Source organism: Heptranchias perlo, chromosome 9 (assembly GCF_035084215.1).
Source record: "Heptranchias perlo isolate sHepPer1 chromosome 9, sHepPer1.hap1, whole genome shotgun sequence".
In the NCBI taxonomy this organism is placed as follows: Eukaryota; Metazoa; Chordata; class Chondrichthyes; order Hexanchiformes; family Hexanchidae; genus Heptranchias; species Heptranchias perlo.
In genome coordinates, this window is record NC_090333.1 from 52092208 (window position 1) to 52110294 (window position 18087).

At 41.1% G+C, this 18087-nt stretch overlaps 1 protein-coding gene across 3 annotated transcripts in view; it reads left to right on the forward strand.

The window, feature by feature from the left end:
- Positions 1–18087, forward strand: part of dock7 (dedicator of cytokinesis 7) — a 170603-nt gene that overhangs the window by 148457 nt on the left and 4059 nt on the right. For all 3 annotated transcript variants that reach the window (XM_067990418.1, XM_067990415.1, XM_067990416.1), the window contains 6 exons: positions 8334–8468; positions 10796–10885; positions 11859–12095; positions 13120–13263; positions 15315–15421; positions 17117–17284. In XM_067990418.1, the coding sequence (XP_067846519.1) occupies positions 8334–8468; positions 10796–10885; positions 11859–12095; positions 13120–13263; positions 15315–15421; positions 17117–17284 (881 nt within the window). The remainder of the gene's footprint in view (positions 1–8333; positions 8469–10795; positions 10886–11858; positions 12096–13119; positions 13264–15314; positions 15422–17116; positions 17285–18087) is intronic.

Sequence of the window (18087 nt, forward strand, 5' to 3'; positions counted from 1 at the left end):
GTAGGTATGAGGGGCGAGTTCACTAAGATAGATTGGGAAATTAGATTAAAAGATATGACAGTAGATAAGCAATGGCAAATATTTAAATAAATAATTCATAATTCCCAACGAATATACATACCCTTGAGGAATAAAAACACCACAGGAAAAGTGATCCAACCATGACTAACGAGAGAAGTTAAGGATAGTATTAGATTAAAAGAAGAGGCTTACAATGTTGTCAAAAAGTGCAGTAAGCCTGAGGATTGGGAAGGGTTTTAGAATCAGCAAAGAATAATCAAGACATTGATATTGATAAAGAGGGAGAAAATAGACTACGAGAGTAAACTAGCAAGAAATATAAAAACAGATTGTAAGAGCTTCTAAAAAGGAAGAGATTAGTGAAAGTAAATGGGGGGTCCCTTAAGAGGCAGAGACAGGAGAAGTTATAATGGGGAATAAGGAAATGGCAGCAACATTAAACAAATATTTTATATCTGTCTTCACAGTGGAAGAAAAACATACCAGAAATAGTGGGGAACCAAGGGTCTAATGAGAGTGAGGAACTTAAAATGATTAAGATTAGTAAAGAAAAAGCAATAGAAAAATTAATGGGACTAAAAGCTGACAAATTCCCTGGACCTGATGGCCTATATCCTAGGGTTTTAAAAGAGGTGGCTGCAGAGATAGTGGATGCAATGGTTTTGATCTTCCAGAATTCCCTAGATTCTAGAACGGTCCCCGTAGATTGGAAGGTAGCAAATGTAATCCCGCTATTCAAGAAAGGAGGGAAGAGTGAAAACAGGGAACTATAGGCCAGTTAGCCTAACATCAGTAGTAGGGAAAATGCTAGAGTCTGTTATTAAGGAGGTAGTAACAGAGCGCTTAGAAAATCATAATATGCTAAGGCAGAGTCAACATGGTTTTATGAAAGGCAAATCGTGTTTGACAAATCTACTAGAGTTTTTTGAGGGTGTAACTAGCAGGGTAGATATGGAGGAACCATTGGATGTAGTATATTTGGATTTTCAAAAGGCTTTCGATAAGGTGCCACACAAGAGGTTGTTACACAAGATTAGGGCTCATGGGATTGGGGGTAATATATTAGCATGGATTGAGGATTGGTTAATGGACAGAAAACGGAGACAAGGAATAAACGGGTCATTTTTGGATTGGCAGGTTATAACTAGTGAGGTGCTGCAAGGATCGGTGCTCGGGCCTCAGCTATTTACAATCTATTTTAATGATGTGGATGAAGGGACTGAGTGTAATTTTTCCAAGTTTGCTGATGATACAAAGCTAAGTGGGAAAGTAAGCTGTGAGGTGGACACAAAGAGTCTGCAAAGGGATATAGACAGGTTAAGTGAGTGGGCAAGAAGGTGGCAGATGGAGTATAATGTGGGGAAATGTGAGGTTATTCACTCTGGTAGGAAAAATAGAAAAACGGAATATTTTTTAAATGGTGAGAAACTATTAAATGTTGGTGTTCAGAGGGATTTGGGTGTCCTTGTACACAAAACGCAGAAAGATAACATGCAGGTAAAGCAAGCAATTAGGATGGCAAATGGTATGTTGGTCTTTATTGCAAGGGGGTTGGAGTACAAGGAATTCTTGCTGCAATTGTACAGGGCTTTGGTGAGACCACACCTGGAGTACTGTACACAGTTTTGGTCTCCTTACCTAAGGAAGGATATAGTCGCCTTAGAGGCGGTGCAAAGAAGGTTCACTAGATTAATTCTTGGGATGAGAGGGTTGTCCTATGAGGAGAGATTGAGTAGAATGGGCCTATACTCTCTGGACTTGAGAAGAATGAGAGGTGATCTCATTGAAACATATAAGATTTTAAGGGGGCTTGACAGGGTAGATGCTGAGAGGTTGTTTCCCCTGGCTGGAGAGTCTAGAACTAGGGGACATAGTCTCAGGATAAGGGGTTGAACAATTAGGACTGAGATGAGGAGGAATTTCTTCACTCAGAGGGCTGTGAATCTTTGGAATTCTCTACCCCAGAGGGCTGTGGATGCTCAGTCGTTGAGTATATTCAAGACTGAGATTGATAGATTTTTGGACTCTAAGGGAATCAAGGGATATGGGGATCGGGCAGGAAAGCGGAGTTGAGGTCGAAGATCAGCCATGATCTTATTGAATGGTGGAGCAGGCTCGAGGGGCCATATGGCCTACTCCTTCTCCTAGTTCTTACGTTCAATTCCGTGAGCTCTCATTTTTTCTAATAATCTCCTGTGTGGAACCTTATCGAATGCTTTCTAGAAGTTCATATAGATAACATTCATAGACACTTCCTTATCCACCTTATTAGTGACCTCAAAAAATTCATAGAGATTAGTCAGATATGACTTACCCTTAACAAAGCTATGCATAAGGGTTTATATAAAAGTAGTTCTTTCAAACACATTCATGTGGAAAAACAAACCATAGAAATTTGTACTTGATGCAGTGCTACTTAGAAGTAGATATAGGGAGTGAAGGTTGCACAATTTTTTTTTGTTAAATCACCTCTCTCATGTCCTGCATGTTGCAATTTCTATTGTCTTAAAGTAATTAATTAGCTGCTATGTTTAGTATTTGTTTCAGTGTTGGTTTGTGGCTGTTCCTTGTGTTGCCTTTTCCACTCTTATCTGCTGTGCCTGTGATCTGCTTATAGATTTTCTATATGTTGCAAACACATATGCAGCATTTCAATAAGGTTGTGTAACATACAGCAAAACACACCAAAGGATATTCACTTGCGGCAATGCAACTGTAGCATTACAGAATGGGAAGGCACAAGATCGTTTTCCCCACTCTGCAGTATTATCAAATTATGCCATGCCAAGAACGGAGGCATTTGATGGAGATTGCTGTATCTCTCTGCAGGCAAAAGGGAAAATTGAACAGGGAGTACTGTTGACATGTCATTATTTTGTGCCTCTTAAGAGCTGCCAAAGAGGGCAATGGCAGAGTTAGGCAACAGGCTGCCCACTTGCCCATTCAATGGCAGAAGTGCTGCACTGTTAACAACAGCTCCTCTTGTTTTCTTAGAGCACAAATTGCTGTAGTTATAACCCTGGTGAGTATCAATTTGTGCTATTGATAAAGGGGAGAAACGTCCAAGGAGAGTAAGTCCTAGTGTCTCTTTGGAAACAATGGGTTATGCAGAGAGTACAATGCTTTTCCTGCTGTCTGGCGGCTGCAAGGTGGTCCCCAGTAGGTCCAATATAGTGTCTCCCATTGAAATAAATGGAGCCATTTAGGGACATGTGACCGAGAGAACAATTACATTTTAAAAGCTGTATTTTTTCCAGAGATTGGGGAGTACTTTGGACAGAGAGTACTCTTCATTGACATTTCTTCCCCTTTAAGCTTGCAGCCAACCTATGCACATACATGTCAACGTAAACATTTGCAAAATATATTAATGGGAGAAAAAAATTCATGATTGCAATACATGCATTTTTTAATTTTCATACTTCAAAATGTGTCACACACAATCATTTTTAGGTGATGTCCTAATTCTCTAACCTTTATTAACATTCTAAAGGTTGTTTGTTTGCTGTTGATTAATGATTAACAGTGTGTGTACTTCTCGTTCTCAACACATTGATTTGTACCAGTTAATTGATTTTTAAAATTTTAAACCCACCCAAAGCTTGCTGTGAATTGTATTTTGGTTTTAAAGTGGATACTTGTTATGTTTTGCTGATGTATGTTATATATAGAGGAATGACATACTTCAGCCATTATTACTTTCAGGGTTGCTGGAACATGCATTAGCACGTGGGAAATCTGAGACTTGGTATCCAACACAATCTAACCAAGTCTTTCTGTATTCCCAGCAACCACCAGGATCAAAATCTTGCAACATCTGTCCTTATTACATTTGTCTCTGGATGTCCCTTAATGCTGAGCCATGAATAAACAAAAAAGTAGTAATCTTTGATAACTGCAATAGTATTTTATACCTTATAATACTGCAAAATTAGTTTTATACCTTATAAAATTGCAGTTTTATACCTTATAATACTGAAAAATTAAGGCTTTTGAGTTTTCTTGGAGAAGGAAATTGGTTCCAGTTATTTAATATATAAAAATTAATATGTAAGCTAACTTGTGTCTCAGTTGCTAACGAGATTGCACAGTGGGGATCTAAGTCAGACAAGGAAGGTTCTAGATCCAATCTGTAATCTATATTGAGTTAGTTTATCTCAACCAAGGCAGCAACTGGAACACCAAAATTGACATCAGCACTCCCAGCCCAGAAAGGGAAACAGAATCACTCCTGCTGAACAATGTGCTAGTGTATTCATTGGGTAAGGACAGGATTGGCATCGGCTGTGATGATCTCAGTCAAATATCCTACTGACACTCACTCTCTAAATTTACATGTGAAAAATGGCCACTTAAAAGAAAGTAGTGGATAGTGCCTGAAACTGATGGAACTGAACCCCAGCATGGGTGGTCAGTGCCTTCACAAGAGCAGAGGGAAAATATGTAAAAGTATAATAAATATTATTTGCCTAAATACTGCATGAGCAACAGTGTTAATTTGGTATTGAAAGGATTAAATTTGATTTGTAACAATAGGTCACTACATTTAAAATATATAATAGTGTTTAGCAGTAGGAATTCACACTATTCTACCTGTAGTCCTTGATTTGAAGTAATTTGTGTAGGAAAGCATGAAGTGCAAGACATTGATGCCAACAAAGCACTGCATCATGGGATGGCAGAATGAATTTGTGGTTTTTCACCCACTATTTTCCCATCATGGTGTCACAGAGAGATACTTAGTTGAGGCCAAGTGGTTCCCAGAGAGAGCGAGGGCCCATTGTTTGGGAGAGGAGGAGTTGGGAAGAAATTTTGCAAAGCTTTTTGGGAGACGTAAAATGTATTGTAAGTTGTTTTTTGTAGATGATCTGTGGAAGGAGCATGCTGGACAGATTGGGCATTTCTTATTCCATGCTTCCATATGTTCTTGGCCTACACGCTTCCCGAAAACTACCTCGAGAATAAAATTGGCAGACAGCTTAGCCCCTCCCCCCACCCACCCACCCCTGCTGGATGGGTGGGGGGAGGGGCTAAGCTGTCTGCAGGGTGACAACGACTGGGAATTAAATATGCCAGGGTATTTAACAATCAGGAAGGACAGGCAGGAAGGAAGGGGAGGTGGGGTGGCTATGTTAATAAAGGAAGGAATCACTGTAATACAGAGAAATGATATTGGGACAAAGCATCAAGATAATGAAACAGTTTGGGTGGAGATAAGGAATAATAAGGGAAAAAAAACATTAGTGGGCGTAGTATATAGGCCTCCTAATAGTTGCAACTCTGCTGGAAGAAGTATTAATCAGGAGATAGTCGGGGCATGTAATAAGGGAACAGCCATAATTATGGGGGATTTTAATTATCATATTAACTGGACAAATCAAATTGGGCAGAGCAGCCTTGAGGACGAGTTCATTGAGTGCATCAGGGATGGATTTCTTGAGCAGTATGTAACTGATCCTACAAGGGGGCAGGCAACCTTGGACCTGGTCCTGTGTAATGAGTCAGGATTAATTAATAATGTCCTAGTTAAGGATCCCCTTGGAACGAGCGACCACAACATGGTTGAATTCCATATCCAATTAGAGGGTGAGAAGGTTGATTCTCAAACAAGCGTACTGAGCTTGAATAAAGGAGACTATGATGGTATGAGAGCGGAATTGATTAAAGTGGACTGGGAAAATAGATTAAAGGGTAAGACGGTACATGAGCAGTGGTGTTCATTTAGGGAGTTATTTTACAACTTTCAAAATAAATATATTCCACTGAGGAAAAAAGGGTGTAAAAGAAATGACAGCCACCCGTGGCTAAGTAAAGAAATCAAGGATAGTATCCGACTAAAAACAAGGACATATAAGGTAGCCAAACTTAGTGGGAGGATAGAAGATTGGGAATTCTTCAAAAGACAGCAAAAAGTAACTAAAGGATTGATTAAGAAAGGGAAGTTAGATTATGAAAAGAAATTAGCAAAAAATATAAAAACAGATAGCAAGAGTTTCTATAGTTATATAAAAAGAAAAAGGGTGGCTAAGGCAAACATAGGTCCCTTAGAGGATGAGACCGGGAAATTAATGGTGGGAAACATGGAGATGGCAAAAATGCTGAACAAATATTTTGTTTCAGTCTTTACAGTAGAGGACACTAAGAATATCCCAATACTGGACAAACAGGGGACTCTCGGGGGGGAGGAGCTAAATACGATTAAAATCACTCAAGAGATGGTACTCAGTAAAATAATGGGACTCAAGGCGGATAAATCCCCTGGACCTGATGGCTTCCATCCTAGGGTCTTGAGGGAAGTGGCAGTAGGGATTGTGGATGCTTTGGTGATAGTTTTCCAAAATTCCCTGGACTCAGGAGAGGTCCCGGCAGATTGGAAAACTGCTAATGTAACACCGTTATTTAAAAAGGGTAGTAGGCAGAAGGCTGGAAATTATAGGCCAGTTAGCTTAACATCTGTGGTGGGTAAAATTTTGGAGTCTATTATTAAGGAGACAGTAACGGAACATTTAGATAAGCATAATTTAATAGGACAAAGTCAGCATGGCTTTATGAAGGGGAAGTCATGTCTGACAAATTTGCTTGAGTTCTTCGAGGATATAACGTATAGGGTGGATAAAGGGGAACCAGTGGACATAGTGTATTTAGACTTCCAGAAGGCATTCGACAAGGTGCCACATAAAAGATTATTACTTAAGATAAAAAATCACGGGATTGGGGGTAATATTCTGGCATGGGTGGAGGATTGGTTATCGAACAGGAAGCAGAGAGTTGGGATAAATGGTTCATTTTCGGACTGGCAACCAGTAACCAGTGGTGTTCCACAGGGGTCGGTGCTGGATCCCCAACTCTTTACAATCTATATTAACGATTTGGAGGAGGGGACCGAGTGCAACATATCAAAATTTGCAGATGATACAAAGATGGGAGGGAAAGTAGAGAGTGAGGAGGACATAAAAAACCTGCAAGGGGATATAGACAGGCTGGGTGAGTGGGCGGAGATTTGGCAGATGCAATATAATATTGGAAAATGTGAGGTTATGCACTTTGGCAGGAAAAATCAGAGAGCAAGTTATTTTCTTAATGGCGAGAGACTGGAAAGTACTGCAGTACAAAGGGATCTGGGGGTCCTAGTGCAAGAAAATCAAAAAGTTGGTATGCAGGTGCAGCAGGTGATCAAGAAAGCCAACGGAATGTTGGCTTTTATTGCTAGGGGGATAGAATATAAAAACAAGGAGGTATTGCTGCAGTTATATAAGGTATTGGTGAGACCGCACCTGGAATACTGCATACAGTTTTGGTCTCCGTACTTAAGAAAAGACATACTTGCTCTCGAGGCAGTACAAAGAAGGTTCACTCGGTTAATCCCGGGGATGAGGGGGCGGACATATGAGGAGAGGTTGAGTAGATTGGGACTCTACTCATTGGAGTTCAGAAGAATGAGAGGCGATCTTATTGAAACATATAAGATTGTGAAGGGTCTTGATCGGGTGGATGCAGTAAGGATGTTCCCAAAGATGGGTGAAACTAGAACTAGGGGGCATAATCTTAGAATAAGGGGCTGCTCTTTCAAAACTGAGATGAGGAGAAACTTCTTCACTCAGAGGGTGGTAGGTCTGTGGAATTTGCTGCCCCAGGAAGCTGTGGAAGCTACATCATTAGATAAATTTAAAACAGAAATAGACAGTTTCCTAGAAGTAAAGGGAATTAGGGGTTATGGGGAGCGGGCAGGAAATTGGACATGAAGCTGAGTTCGGATCGGTCAATGCCCTGTGGGTGGCGGAGAGGGCCCAGGGGCTATGTGGCCGGGTCCTGCTCCGACTTCTTGTGTTCTTTAGATTTGTGGTTGGGATCAGATCAGCCATGATCTTATTGAATGGCGGAGCAGGCTCGAGGGGCCGATTGGCCTACTCCTGCTCCAATTTCTTATGTTCTTAAAACACCTTAAATTAAAGGAAGACAGTTCGATGCTGTGATAGGTCATCAACATTAAAATATAATAGATAATTAAAATGTTTGACATGTTGAAGGTGAAAGGGAACTTGTAGAAGGGGGTGAGGGTGAATAATAGAGATGTCAGGATGACATTTAATTTGTTGCTTTTGGGAATCAAAGAATATTTATGCAGAGCTTTCCTTTAAGATTGAATGGGTGGGGTAAAATATACATCAGCTGTGGAAGGAGTGGGCTTGATGAGCTGAATGGACTTTTCTCATTTCATGTTTTATATGTTAAAAGTATAAACAGGATGATTGCTTCAGTTAAGATGTGTGTGACTGCTCCAAGATAACCATAAAAATTCCCTTCTTCTATAGGATGGAAAGAGGATGTTTGGTACTTATTTCCGTGTTGGCTTCTACGGGTCCAAGTTTGGTGACCTGGATGAACAAGAATTTGTTTACAAAGAGCCAGCCATAACAAAACTGGCCGAAATCTCTCATCGGCTTGAGGTGAGCTGAGATAGCCACGACATTAATTTTCAGTTTCCAAAAAATCTTGTTCAACACGTCGTTTTTTTAAAAAAAATCTAGGCAGTCAACCATGGCGTTGCACGTGGGAAGTCGGGAACAAGTGAAGTCTTTGGGTCGAACATGGTCCGAGGGTGGGGAATAATTGGATTGGGGCAGATAGGAGTGTGACATTGGTGGCCAGAAGATGCTAGAGTGGAAAGCTCAGAGGGAGTGGGGAAAGCAGGAAGGTACAGCAGGATAGGCGAGAGGGTGAGGTAAAGCAGGGTGTAGGAGAGGGGTAGATAGAACAAGGTTAGATGCGGGAGAGAGAATGTGGAGAAGGGTTAGAGGCCAGAGAAAGGGACGGTAGAATGGATTAGAGGCTGAAGGGAGGAGGTAAAGGAAAGCTAGAGGACTTGGGAGATGGGAGAATCATAGAAAGGTTACAGCACAGCAGAAGGCCATTCGGCCCAATGAGTCTGCACCGGCTCTGTGCAAGAGCAATCTAGCTAGTCCCACTCCCCCACCCTATCCCTGTAGCCCTGCAAATTTTCTCCTTTCAAGTACTTATCCAGTTCCCTTTTGAAGACCATAATTGAATCTGCCTCCACCACCCCCTCGGGCAGTGCATTCCAGATCTTAACCACTTGCTGTGTAAAAAAGTTTTTCCTCCTGTCACCTTTGGTTCTTTTACCAATTACCTTAAATCTATGACCTCTGGTTCTTGACCCTTCCGCCAATGGGAACAGTTTCTCTCTATCTACTCTGTCTAGACCCTTCATGACTTTGAATACCTCTATCAAATTTCCTTGCAACCTTCTCTGTTCCAAGGAGAACAACCTCAGCTTCTCCAGTCTATCCACGTAACTAAAGTCCCTCATCCCTGGAATCATTATAGTAAATCTCTTCTGCACCCTCTCTAAAGCCTTCACATCTTTCCTAAAGTGCATTGCCCACAACTGGACATAATACTCCAGCTGTGGCCGAACCAGCATTTTATAAAAGTTCATCACGACTTCCGTACTTTTGTACTCGATGCCTCTATTTATAAAGCCCAGGATCCCGTATGCTTTTTTTAACCGCTTTCTCAACCTGCCCTGCCACCTTCAACGATTTGTGCACATATACCCCCAGATCTCTCTGTTCCTTTACCCCTTTTAGAGTTGTGCCCTCTAGTTTATATTGCCTCTCCTCGTTCTTCCTACCCGAAATGTTGAAACTCGAGAAGGTAGAGCATAGCAGGAGGCCAGAGGAGAGAGGGTGGTGGAGAGAACTTAAGGCTGCTGAGGATGACCTAGTGGGGTTGGAACCCAGAGGAAGCAGCTGCACAGCTGGAACCCATGACATCAGCATGGTAATCTCAGATAGAGGGGGGGATGGAGATGGGAGGAGAGGACAGGTGGAGGGGGTCTTGGAAGAAGATAGGTCTGAGCAGGCAATTCTTTTCAATTCTTTGGGAGCTCTAAATAAAACAGCTAATATTATAGGAGAGGATACGGTTAACAGAACAGACCACTGAGCAAAAGCAGCAGAGGCCAGAGTACAAGAATGAAAAAGTTTCATTCAAGTTTTTCTGGGAGGAGGGCTTGGCATATTGGTGGGGAGCTCTGTTTTCCTGGGGGGCTGGCAGACTGGCAACGTTTCCTGTAGGAGGGATAGGCAGGTAGATTGGCGGTTGCAAAATTATGGGTCGACAACAAGCCTAAAGTGCGCGGAGAGCGTCTGAGAACAGGTCATAGGGCATTAGAGGCTAACATCTGGCTGGAGATCAGTGGAGCAGGGAACTCAACAGCCTGATCACCAGACATATTAATCCAGCAGGATTTTGTGGGGTTGGGAGGACAGAAAGGCTGTCGGGAGCAAGACATCTAAAGTCAGCAGGCAGAATGGGGTCCTGCTACTTGTTTAGAAGAGTAAAGAGGTGAGAGAAAAGATTGGAAGAAAGCCAACGAACATACTTAAAGTAGATTAAATATTTAAAAATTAAGTTTAAACAAATGTGAAAAAATGTCTTACGCTGAAGCTTACTTGCCTCAAAACAACAAGGCAATCCAATACAAAGGGACAGATCAAAAAATTTGCTTTTTTTTAAACTAAATATACTCATTATAAAATAGTCTGTCCTTGTAACAGTTCACTAGCAGAGCACTTAATTACATTGGAAACCCCCATCACAGTGCCACCTATAGTCATAACTGGTATTGGTACATGTGGACATTTTTAAAATAGGTTTTGCCGCAGACATACGAATTTTCATGCATTTTGAAAGTGAATATTGCAACCCATGCTTCAATGTTTAATATTTAATGAATGTTGTTTTGGATTAGGCATTTTATGGTGAACGTTTTGGTGAGAATGTTGTAGAAGTTATCAAAGATTCCAATCCAGTGGACAAATGCAAACTAGATCCTAATAAGGTAGGAATATTTTATAGTAACGGCTGTGTGGAGTATTTTAAATTTCTCTCTCACAAATCTTCCCCCTTTCGCCCCTCCTCTCCTGAACATACTGACTCTTGTTGGGGTTTAGTTACACAAGTGCTATACCTCAAGTGGTCATTCTTCATGTGTGAGTCTAGCCAATGAGTACTGCCAGGCCATTTGACCATGAAGGGGATTACAGCTGAGCCTGATTCTCCCGGAACATCCACTCACACACACTTTCCAACAGGGTTGATTTTTTTCACCTTCCTAGTCTGGGTGTTGAAGCCAGTTGTGGTACCCTTGCTGTTTCCTGGCTGATGTCAGTATTGTATTGTGACAAACACAGGCAGATTTCTGGCCTTGGCATTGATTCTAACACCTCACGAATAGCACTCATGTGCGTATAGTGCAAAACGAAGACTGAACTTTGAAGGTGCAATACCTTAGTTTTCATAATTTTCCAATGTACTTGCATACATTTTACTCCAGACTCCGGTAATTGCACACAGCAGTGGAAATGTGGTGTCACATCCCATGCATGCAGTGACATTCCAGTAACCTGTATATGGAGATGGGGAAAGTAGTACAAGGAGTGGAAAGCTAGGAAGAAGCAGTAGGAAATAGCAAGCTTACTGGCAGAGGAGCAGATTACTGAATTCAGGGAAGTGTTCTCGGAGTTCGATAAGGATGGTGATGGGACCATTTCAACCAAAAAATTAGGCACTGTGATGTGATCATCAGAGCAGAACCCCAGTGAAGCAGAACATGAGCTTGAGGTGGATACTGCTGGAAATGGCACCATGGACTTTGCAGAATTCCTCAATGTTGGCCAGGAAGAGTAAGGAAACAGATTATGAGGAAATCCATGAAACCCATCCGTAATCTGTATAGTAAAGTGGTTTAAGTGAAACAGATTGCCATGTGAGTTGTGTGTGACATTCAGCTGTTTTAAAAATTATTTTTACAGGCCTACATTCAGATAACTTACGTGGAACCATATTTTGATACCTACGAAATGAAGGACAGGATTACTTACTTTGACAAAAACTACAACCTGAGACGTTTCATGTATTGCACGCCATTCACACTAGATGGCCGAGCTCACGGGGATCTTCACGAGCAGTTCAAACGCAAGACAATCCTGACGGTGTCGCACGCATTCCCCTACATTAAAACCAGGATCAATGTCATCCAGAAAGAAGAGGTGAGGAAATGATTCAATGTTTCACCATGAACTGTTACATTTTGATAACATTCTTGAACATTCATGGAGTTCAAAGGTAAATTGAGAGTTCTAGATCTTATTTTGCTATAAATGTTCTGATTTCCACTCCATTTTTTGTTGTAACATTGTATAACTCTCTCCACCATGCAGTAGAAATCATGTACGGTGCTACACTGTGACATGCCCATTTTCATAATTTTATTCTTGCATGGATCCTGAGATCTGTGTTTTATCAAAGGTGTACCCTTAATACTTTCATACAGTTGGAGCTTAAAATCTATTTTGAGTCCTCCACAACTGATTCACCATTGAAATCCATTTATACAGGATCTTGTGTTCCAATTATAAATCACCTTTGATAAAACACAGATCTCAGGATCCATGCAAGAATAAAATTATGAAAATGGGCATGTCACAGTGTATCACCGTACATGATTTCTACTGCATGGTGGAGAGAGTATTTGAATTTACTTAACAACTTGGGAATCTATATCTATTTTTTTACTTAGGTGCTCATTTTGTAGGATGTGTGACTGTTCCTTTTTATTGAGGGTAATCTGCTTCTTTTTCTTCCGGGATCATGCACCAATTGCAGCCAAGAGGTTAAGTGGATGTCCAGCTCCCAGGCCTCTGCCACGCTGCTCTGAAATGGCTGATGTTAGAGAGCAGGTCCCACGAGGGACCACTGTTCCTTCATTTTTTTTCTCCCTGTTCCCTCTCTGGTGTTTCGCAGCTGAGGATAGGATCTGAGCGGGCGGGGTTAAGGGAAAATCAAACCAGTACTATTGTAATGGCTTAGTTGGGAAATACAACAGCCTGATTACTGAACTATAAAATCTGACGGTAATCCACCTCTCTGCACCCCATGTAGACATTAATTTTACGAAAATGACTGGTAGTGATTTAATTGTATTGAGAAATTCAACTGTGTGTGCTTGAAACCATGGTTGAAAATGAGAAATGAAGAAACTCCTCTCACTCAGAATGTTCTTGTTATCTACAGGTCATTTTAACGCCCATTGAAGTGGCAATAGAAGACATGCAGAAGAAAACTCAAGAACTGGCTTTTGCAACGCATCAAGAGCCAGCGGATCCTAAGATGCTTCAGATGGTGTTGCAGGGTTCAGTGGGAACAACAGTTAATCAAGTACGGATTCAAACCTACCAGTAAAAATATCTGTTAACATATTTAGCCATTTATTGTACTTACTGACAGCGAGTCTAACAGCAGTGAAAGCTGTGTGACAACATTCTTAGAGTCTGTACTAATGTAACACATTATTCTTCGAAGTTTAAGCCAAGATCCTCTGATAGCTTATTTGATAAATACGCCACCATATAGACTTGGAAGGGCCCAGATTCAATCTCTGCTCTGTCCTGAGTTTGTTGATCTCAGTAAGTGACAGTCAGGGCCGTACAATTGACCTCATGTCCTCGGGCCGAGGGGACAATAAAATCAGCTAGAGTTTTCGCTCCGTATCCAGGAATCGACAGGAAAGTGGGCATTCGAGGACGTGATCAGTTTTGACAGATTTTTTTCCCATTCCCCCCCCAGTCAAATAGCCTACTAACACTCACTGTGTGGGCTCAAAATTGGAGGGTGGCTAGTGCCCATGGAACTGTGCCAGGGGAGGGGGGGTGCTAAACATTTCAAGAGAGTGTTCAAGGTACAAACATTCTAAAGTTAGAAAAGCAGAGTAATCGGATGTTAGGGATTAAAGCACAAAGAAATACAGTGCAGTATAAAAACCAGCTTTATTAACTCACATAATTAGTCTGATTTAATTTGAACCTGTAGTGTAAATAGAGTACATGATACAATTTGATCTAACTTTATTGCTTGTGAATTATTGAGGCCAATTTCCCTGGGGCCAGCGCCCAGGAATGCCTGTCCCTTGGGTGCAAAGGTCATGAAAAAGGGTTTAGAGACCAATGATGTCCAGAGAGACTTGGGTGTCCTGGTACAAGAAACACAAAGTTAGCATGCAGTTACAATTAGGAAAGCAAATGGCATGTTGGCCTTTATTGCAAGGGGGTTGGAGTAAAAGAGTGAGTAAGTCTTACTACAATTGTACAGGGCTTTGGTAAGACCCCACCTGGAGTACTGCATACAGTTTTGGTCTCCTTATCTAAGGAAGGATATACTTGCCTTAGAGGCGGTGCAACGGAGGTTCACTAGATTAATTCCTGGGATGAGAGGGTTGTCCTATGAGGAGAGCTTGAGTAGAATGGGCCTATACTCTCTCGAGTTTAGAAGAATGAGAGGTGATCTCATTGAAACATGTAAGATTCTGAGGGGGCTTGACAGGGTGGATGCTGAGAGGTTGTTTCCCCTGGCTGGAGAGTCTAGAGCTAGAGGACACAGTCGTAGGAAAAGGGGTTGGCCATTTAAGACTGAGATGAGGAGGAATTTTTTCACTCGGAGGGGTGTGAATCTTTGGAATTCTCTAACCCGGAGGGCTGTGGATACTGAGTCGTTGAGTATATTCAAGGCTGAGATTGATGGATTTTTGGACTGTAGGGGAATCAAGGGATATGGGGATCGGGCAGGAAAGCGGATTTGAGGTTGAAGATCAGCCATGATCTGATTGAATGGCGGAGCAGGCTCGAGGGGCCATATGGCCTACTTCTGCTCCTATTTCTTATGTTCTTATGATGCCAAAAGATAAGTATCACTACAAGGTTCTGACATAATTTTGGCATCAAAAATTTACCGTGACATCAATGAAAATCCGTCACAAAATTCATATCAGCTTTAAATTGTATGGTGGGAACAAAGAATTTGTAAAATAATAAAAGGAAGTTAAACAAATAAAACTTTTAAAAAGAAAAATGGCTAGAATAGGTTAAAGAGTAAAATTAAAGTAAAAAGACAGAATAGGAGGCAAAAAGGAAAACAGGTAAAGCGTTTAGACACTTTTTGTACAATTGTGTTCTTAGTTTAGGACTAATACACTAATCAAGCTACTCCTGATATTTGGATTTATTTCTGTAATAGCATTTATTTTAGTATCACTGTGATTGAGTTGAAACTTACAAAACTATTCAGCCAGAGACATGAATTTCCCTGGATCCGTGATCAAGCATGAATGAGAACTTCTTGGTGTTGTGCCTGTATTCTGCTGTTAATGTTGTTGATGTTAATGAAAGTTAAATCACAGTTCCTGTTTCTATCATAACTTTAACCTCTCCACACAGGGACCATTAGAAGTTGCTCAAGTGTTTTTGTCTGAAATACCCAATGATCCCAAACTGTTTCGACACCACAACAAGTTACGCCTATGCTTCAAAGACTTCACCAAAAGGTATGATTTTATACTATTTTCTGTAATGTGGTATGGTTGCCGTTCTGGATTTGTCCCCATTTGCACTGCATGACAAATTCAGACACTGGCAACAACACCACAAATGTCCATGTTCAGTTGGTGCTGAGCTCTCAGCCACCCATGATTGTAACAAAATAGCTGCCCGTCACACTGTTAGCACCACTTAGTTTTGCTACCAGTGCTACTTTGCCCATAGGATTTGGGAATAAAACTTCAGGATATGGTGTACTCTGCCCCTAGAGTTATGGACATAGCTTAATTTGTATTACACTCCTGTAATATAACCTGACTGAACTAAGACACATATATCTGTTTTGCATAGAATGCAGTCCACTATTTACTTACATAGGAATATGTGTTGTTGATGTGCATTATCCACGATGGTGTATATTACAGCTAATGTAGTCAGATATGTAGGGGTAATTTTATTGTACAGCAGATGTAAATATTATTGAAGTGCCTAATAGTCTCATTGCATCACTGTTCCACATAATCTTTCTTTGATTAATCTGAGCATGTGTCATATTGCTCTGTTGTCCAATACAGGGCTGATTAAATCCAGACTGAACACTGTATAGTGTTCAAATGAGCATCTGATTTCGTGAAATTACATGAATTTTGAGGGTAGTTTTACAAGTAGCATCAAGAAATTATGGCTACTACTCACCAATTACTCTATTTTCTGTGGCCAGTTTGCCTTGCTATGCCAATACCATCCACCTAACTACATTTCCAACATTAGATATCTTTCTGAATAAGGACCAACCATTTAGTGCCAAATTACAGGCAGCTTTATGCTGCGGTCTTATGTCCTCTAGACAAGGACTTCCATCCCATTGGTCCGGGCTGGATTCAGGCCACTTTGAAACTGTGGTTACATCAGAAACGCATTAGATGTGAGCTGAGATTTGCTAAAGGCTGTTTGACTACGAGAAGCTGACTGCTTGAACTATACGTTTTCTGCTCAGGTGGGAGATTGTTCAGTGGTGCTGCATGTTGTGATACTTCACACTGGCATTTCATGGAGTGGTAGAGCGCAGTTTGATGTACACATTCTCTACCTCAACCATGCTGTTGGGGGTAGTATAGGTTGAAAGAACATTCTTCCCCACGGGGAGGGAAAGAAAAAGTCACCTTTGGCTGCTCGTACATTTTCCAGTTGCATCGAGAGCAGAATTGTCAGGTGCCATCTTGGTTGGAGGAGCAGTGCATGATACAGAAAGAACTTTGAAGGAACAACAGAGGGAAGATAAAAAGAAGGGGAATAGAATGATTGCCATGAAGATTTCAGTGAGGTATACTGGGTGCCAGTTTGAAATCTTTGTACAAGAGCCACTTGAATGAGGAAAAACCCCACACGTTTCATCCTTCCAAACTTGGGTTGCATTTTTAACAGTGTAAGAATTGGCTGTAGTGCTAGTTACAGGGTCAGTCACTAATGACGGTAGTGGTGGGAGCAATGTGAGATGAAGAATTAGGAGCATCACACAAGTGTATTGAACAATATTAAAACATATTGGCACAAGTATGATTTTTTCAACTTTCTACCAGAAGGCTAAATAATTAAGCCTAGTGACAATGCTGAGTAGCTAGACATTCTTATTTCCTGTTCACTAGCCAGGCAGTGCACAGTTGGGGCTTTGGAGTTTACTGATTGCAACTTGTTTAATTAAGATGTGAGGATGCCCTGCGGAAGAACAAGAGTTTAATAGGTCCCGACCAGAAGGAATATCAACGTGAGCTCGAACGGAACTATCACCGCCTCAAAGAAGCTCTTCAGCCTTTGATAAACAGGAAGATTCCCCAGCTTTACAAACCAGTTCTACCAATCAGCTGCCATAGGTAGGTTTTAATTAGTATAAACACAGTGATGAGATTGCTTTTGTTTATAAGGCTGAGATTGAAATATGCTGTCACAATCGCTTTTATGATACAATTGATTATATTTGTTCGGAGATTGTTGATCAAGTTGCATTGTTTATGCTGCCCCAGAAATCCTCATGAACGAACACTGAATATCTCATTAGTGCAAGATGTTAATTGTACCACTCCTCCCATAAACTCATAATGTGTAAAACCTATTACTCGTAGCCTAGAAGAGTTTTATATATAGTTATTTCAGTGGTTAATTCATTTAGAGCTAACTTTATACTCCAGTTATAACACAATCCTAAGTGAAATATACTGTAGAAGAATGTGATGCTTTCAACTAAAGACAAGTCAGATGATCTTGTCATACTGTTGTCTCTATATGCATGGGGGCTGATTTGAAAAGCACTGTTTATAAGATACTATCAGATCAGTAGATATATCTACCACCTGGTGTGCAATTAAGCGTTGTTGGAGTGATATAAAATCAGCCAGGGTTCCCAGTGCAGCTGGAAGTGTGCATGTACAGATGCCGCTCTGGTCTTGGCTGTGATGCATCATTGAGCAGCCTGCCCAAAACATGCCACTTTGACAAGGTTCTGTAGAAATGTAATCCATCATGAATCATAGAAAACTTACCGCACAGGAGGAGGCCATTCGGCCCATCGTGTCCACGCTGGCCGAAAATGAGCCATCCAGCCTAATCCCACTTTCCAGCACTTGGGCCGTAACCTTGTAGGTCACGGCACTTCAAGTACACGTCCAGGTACTTTATA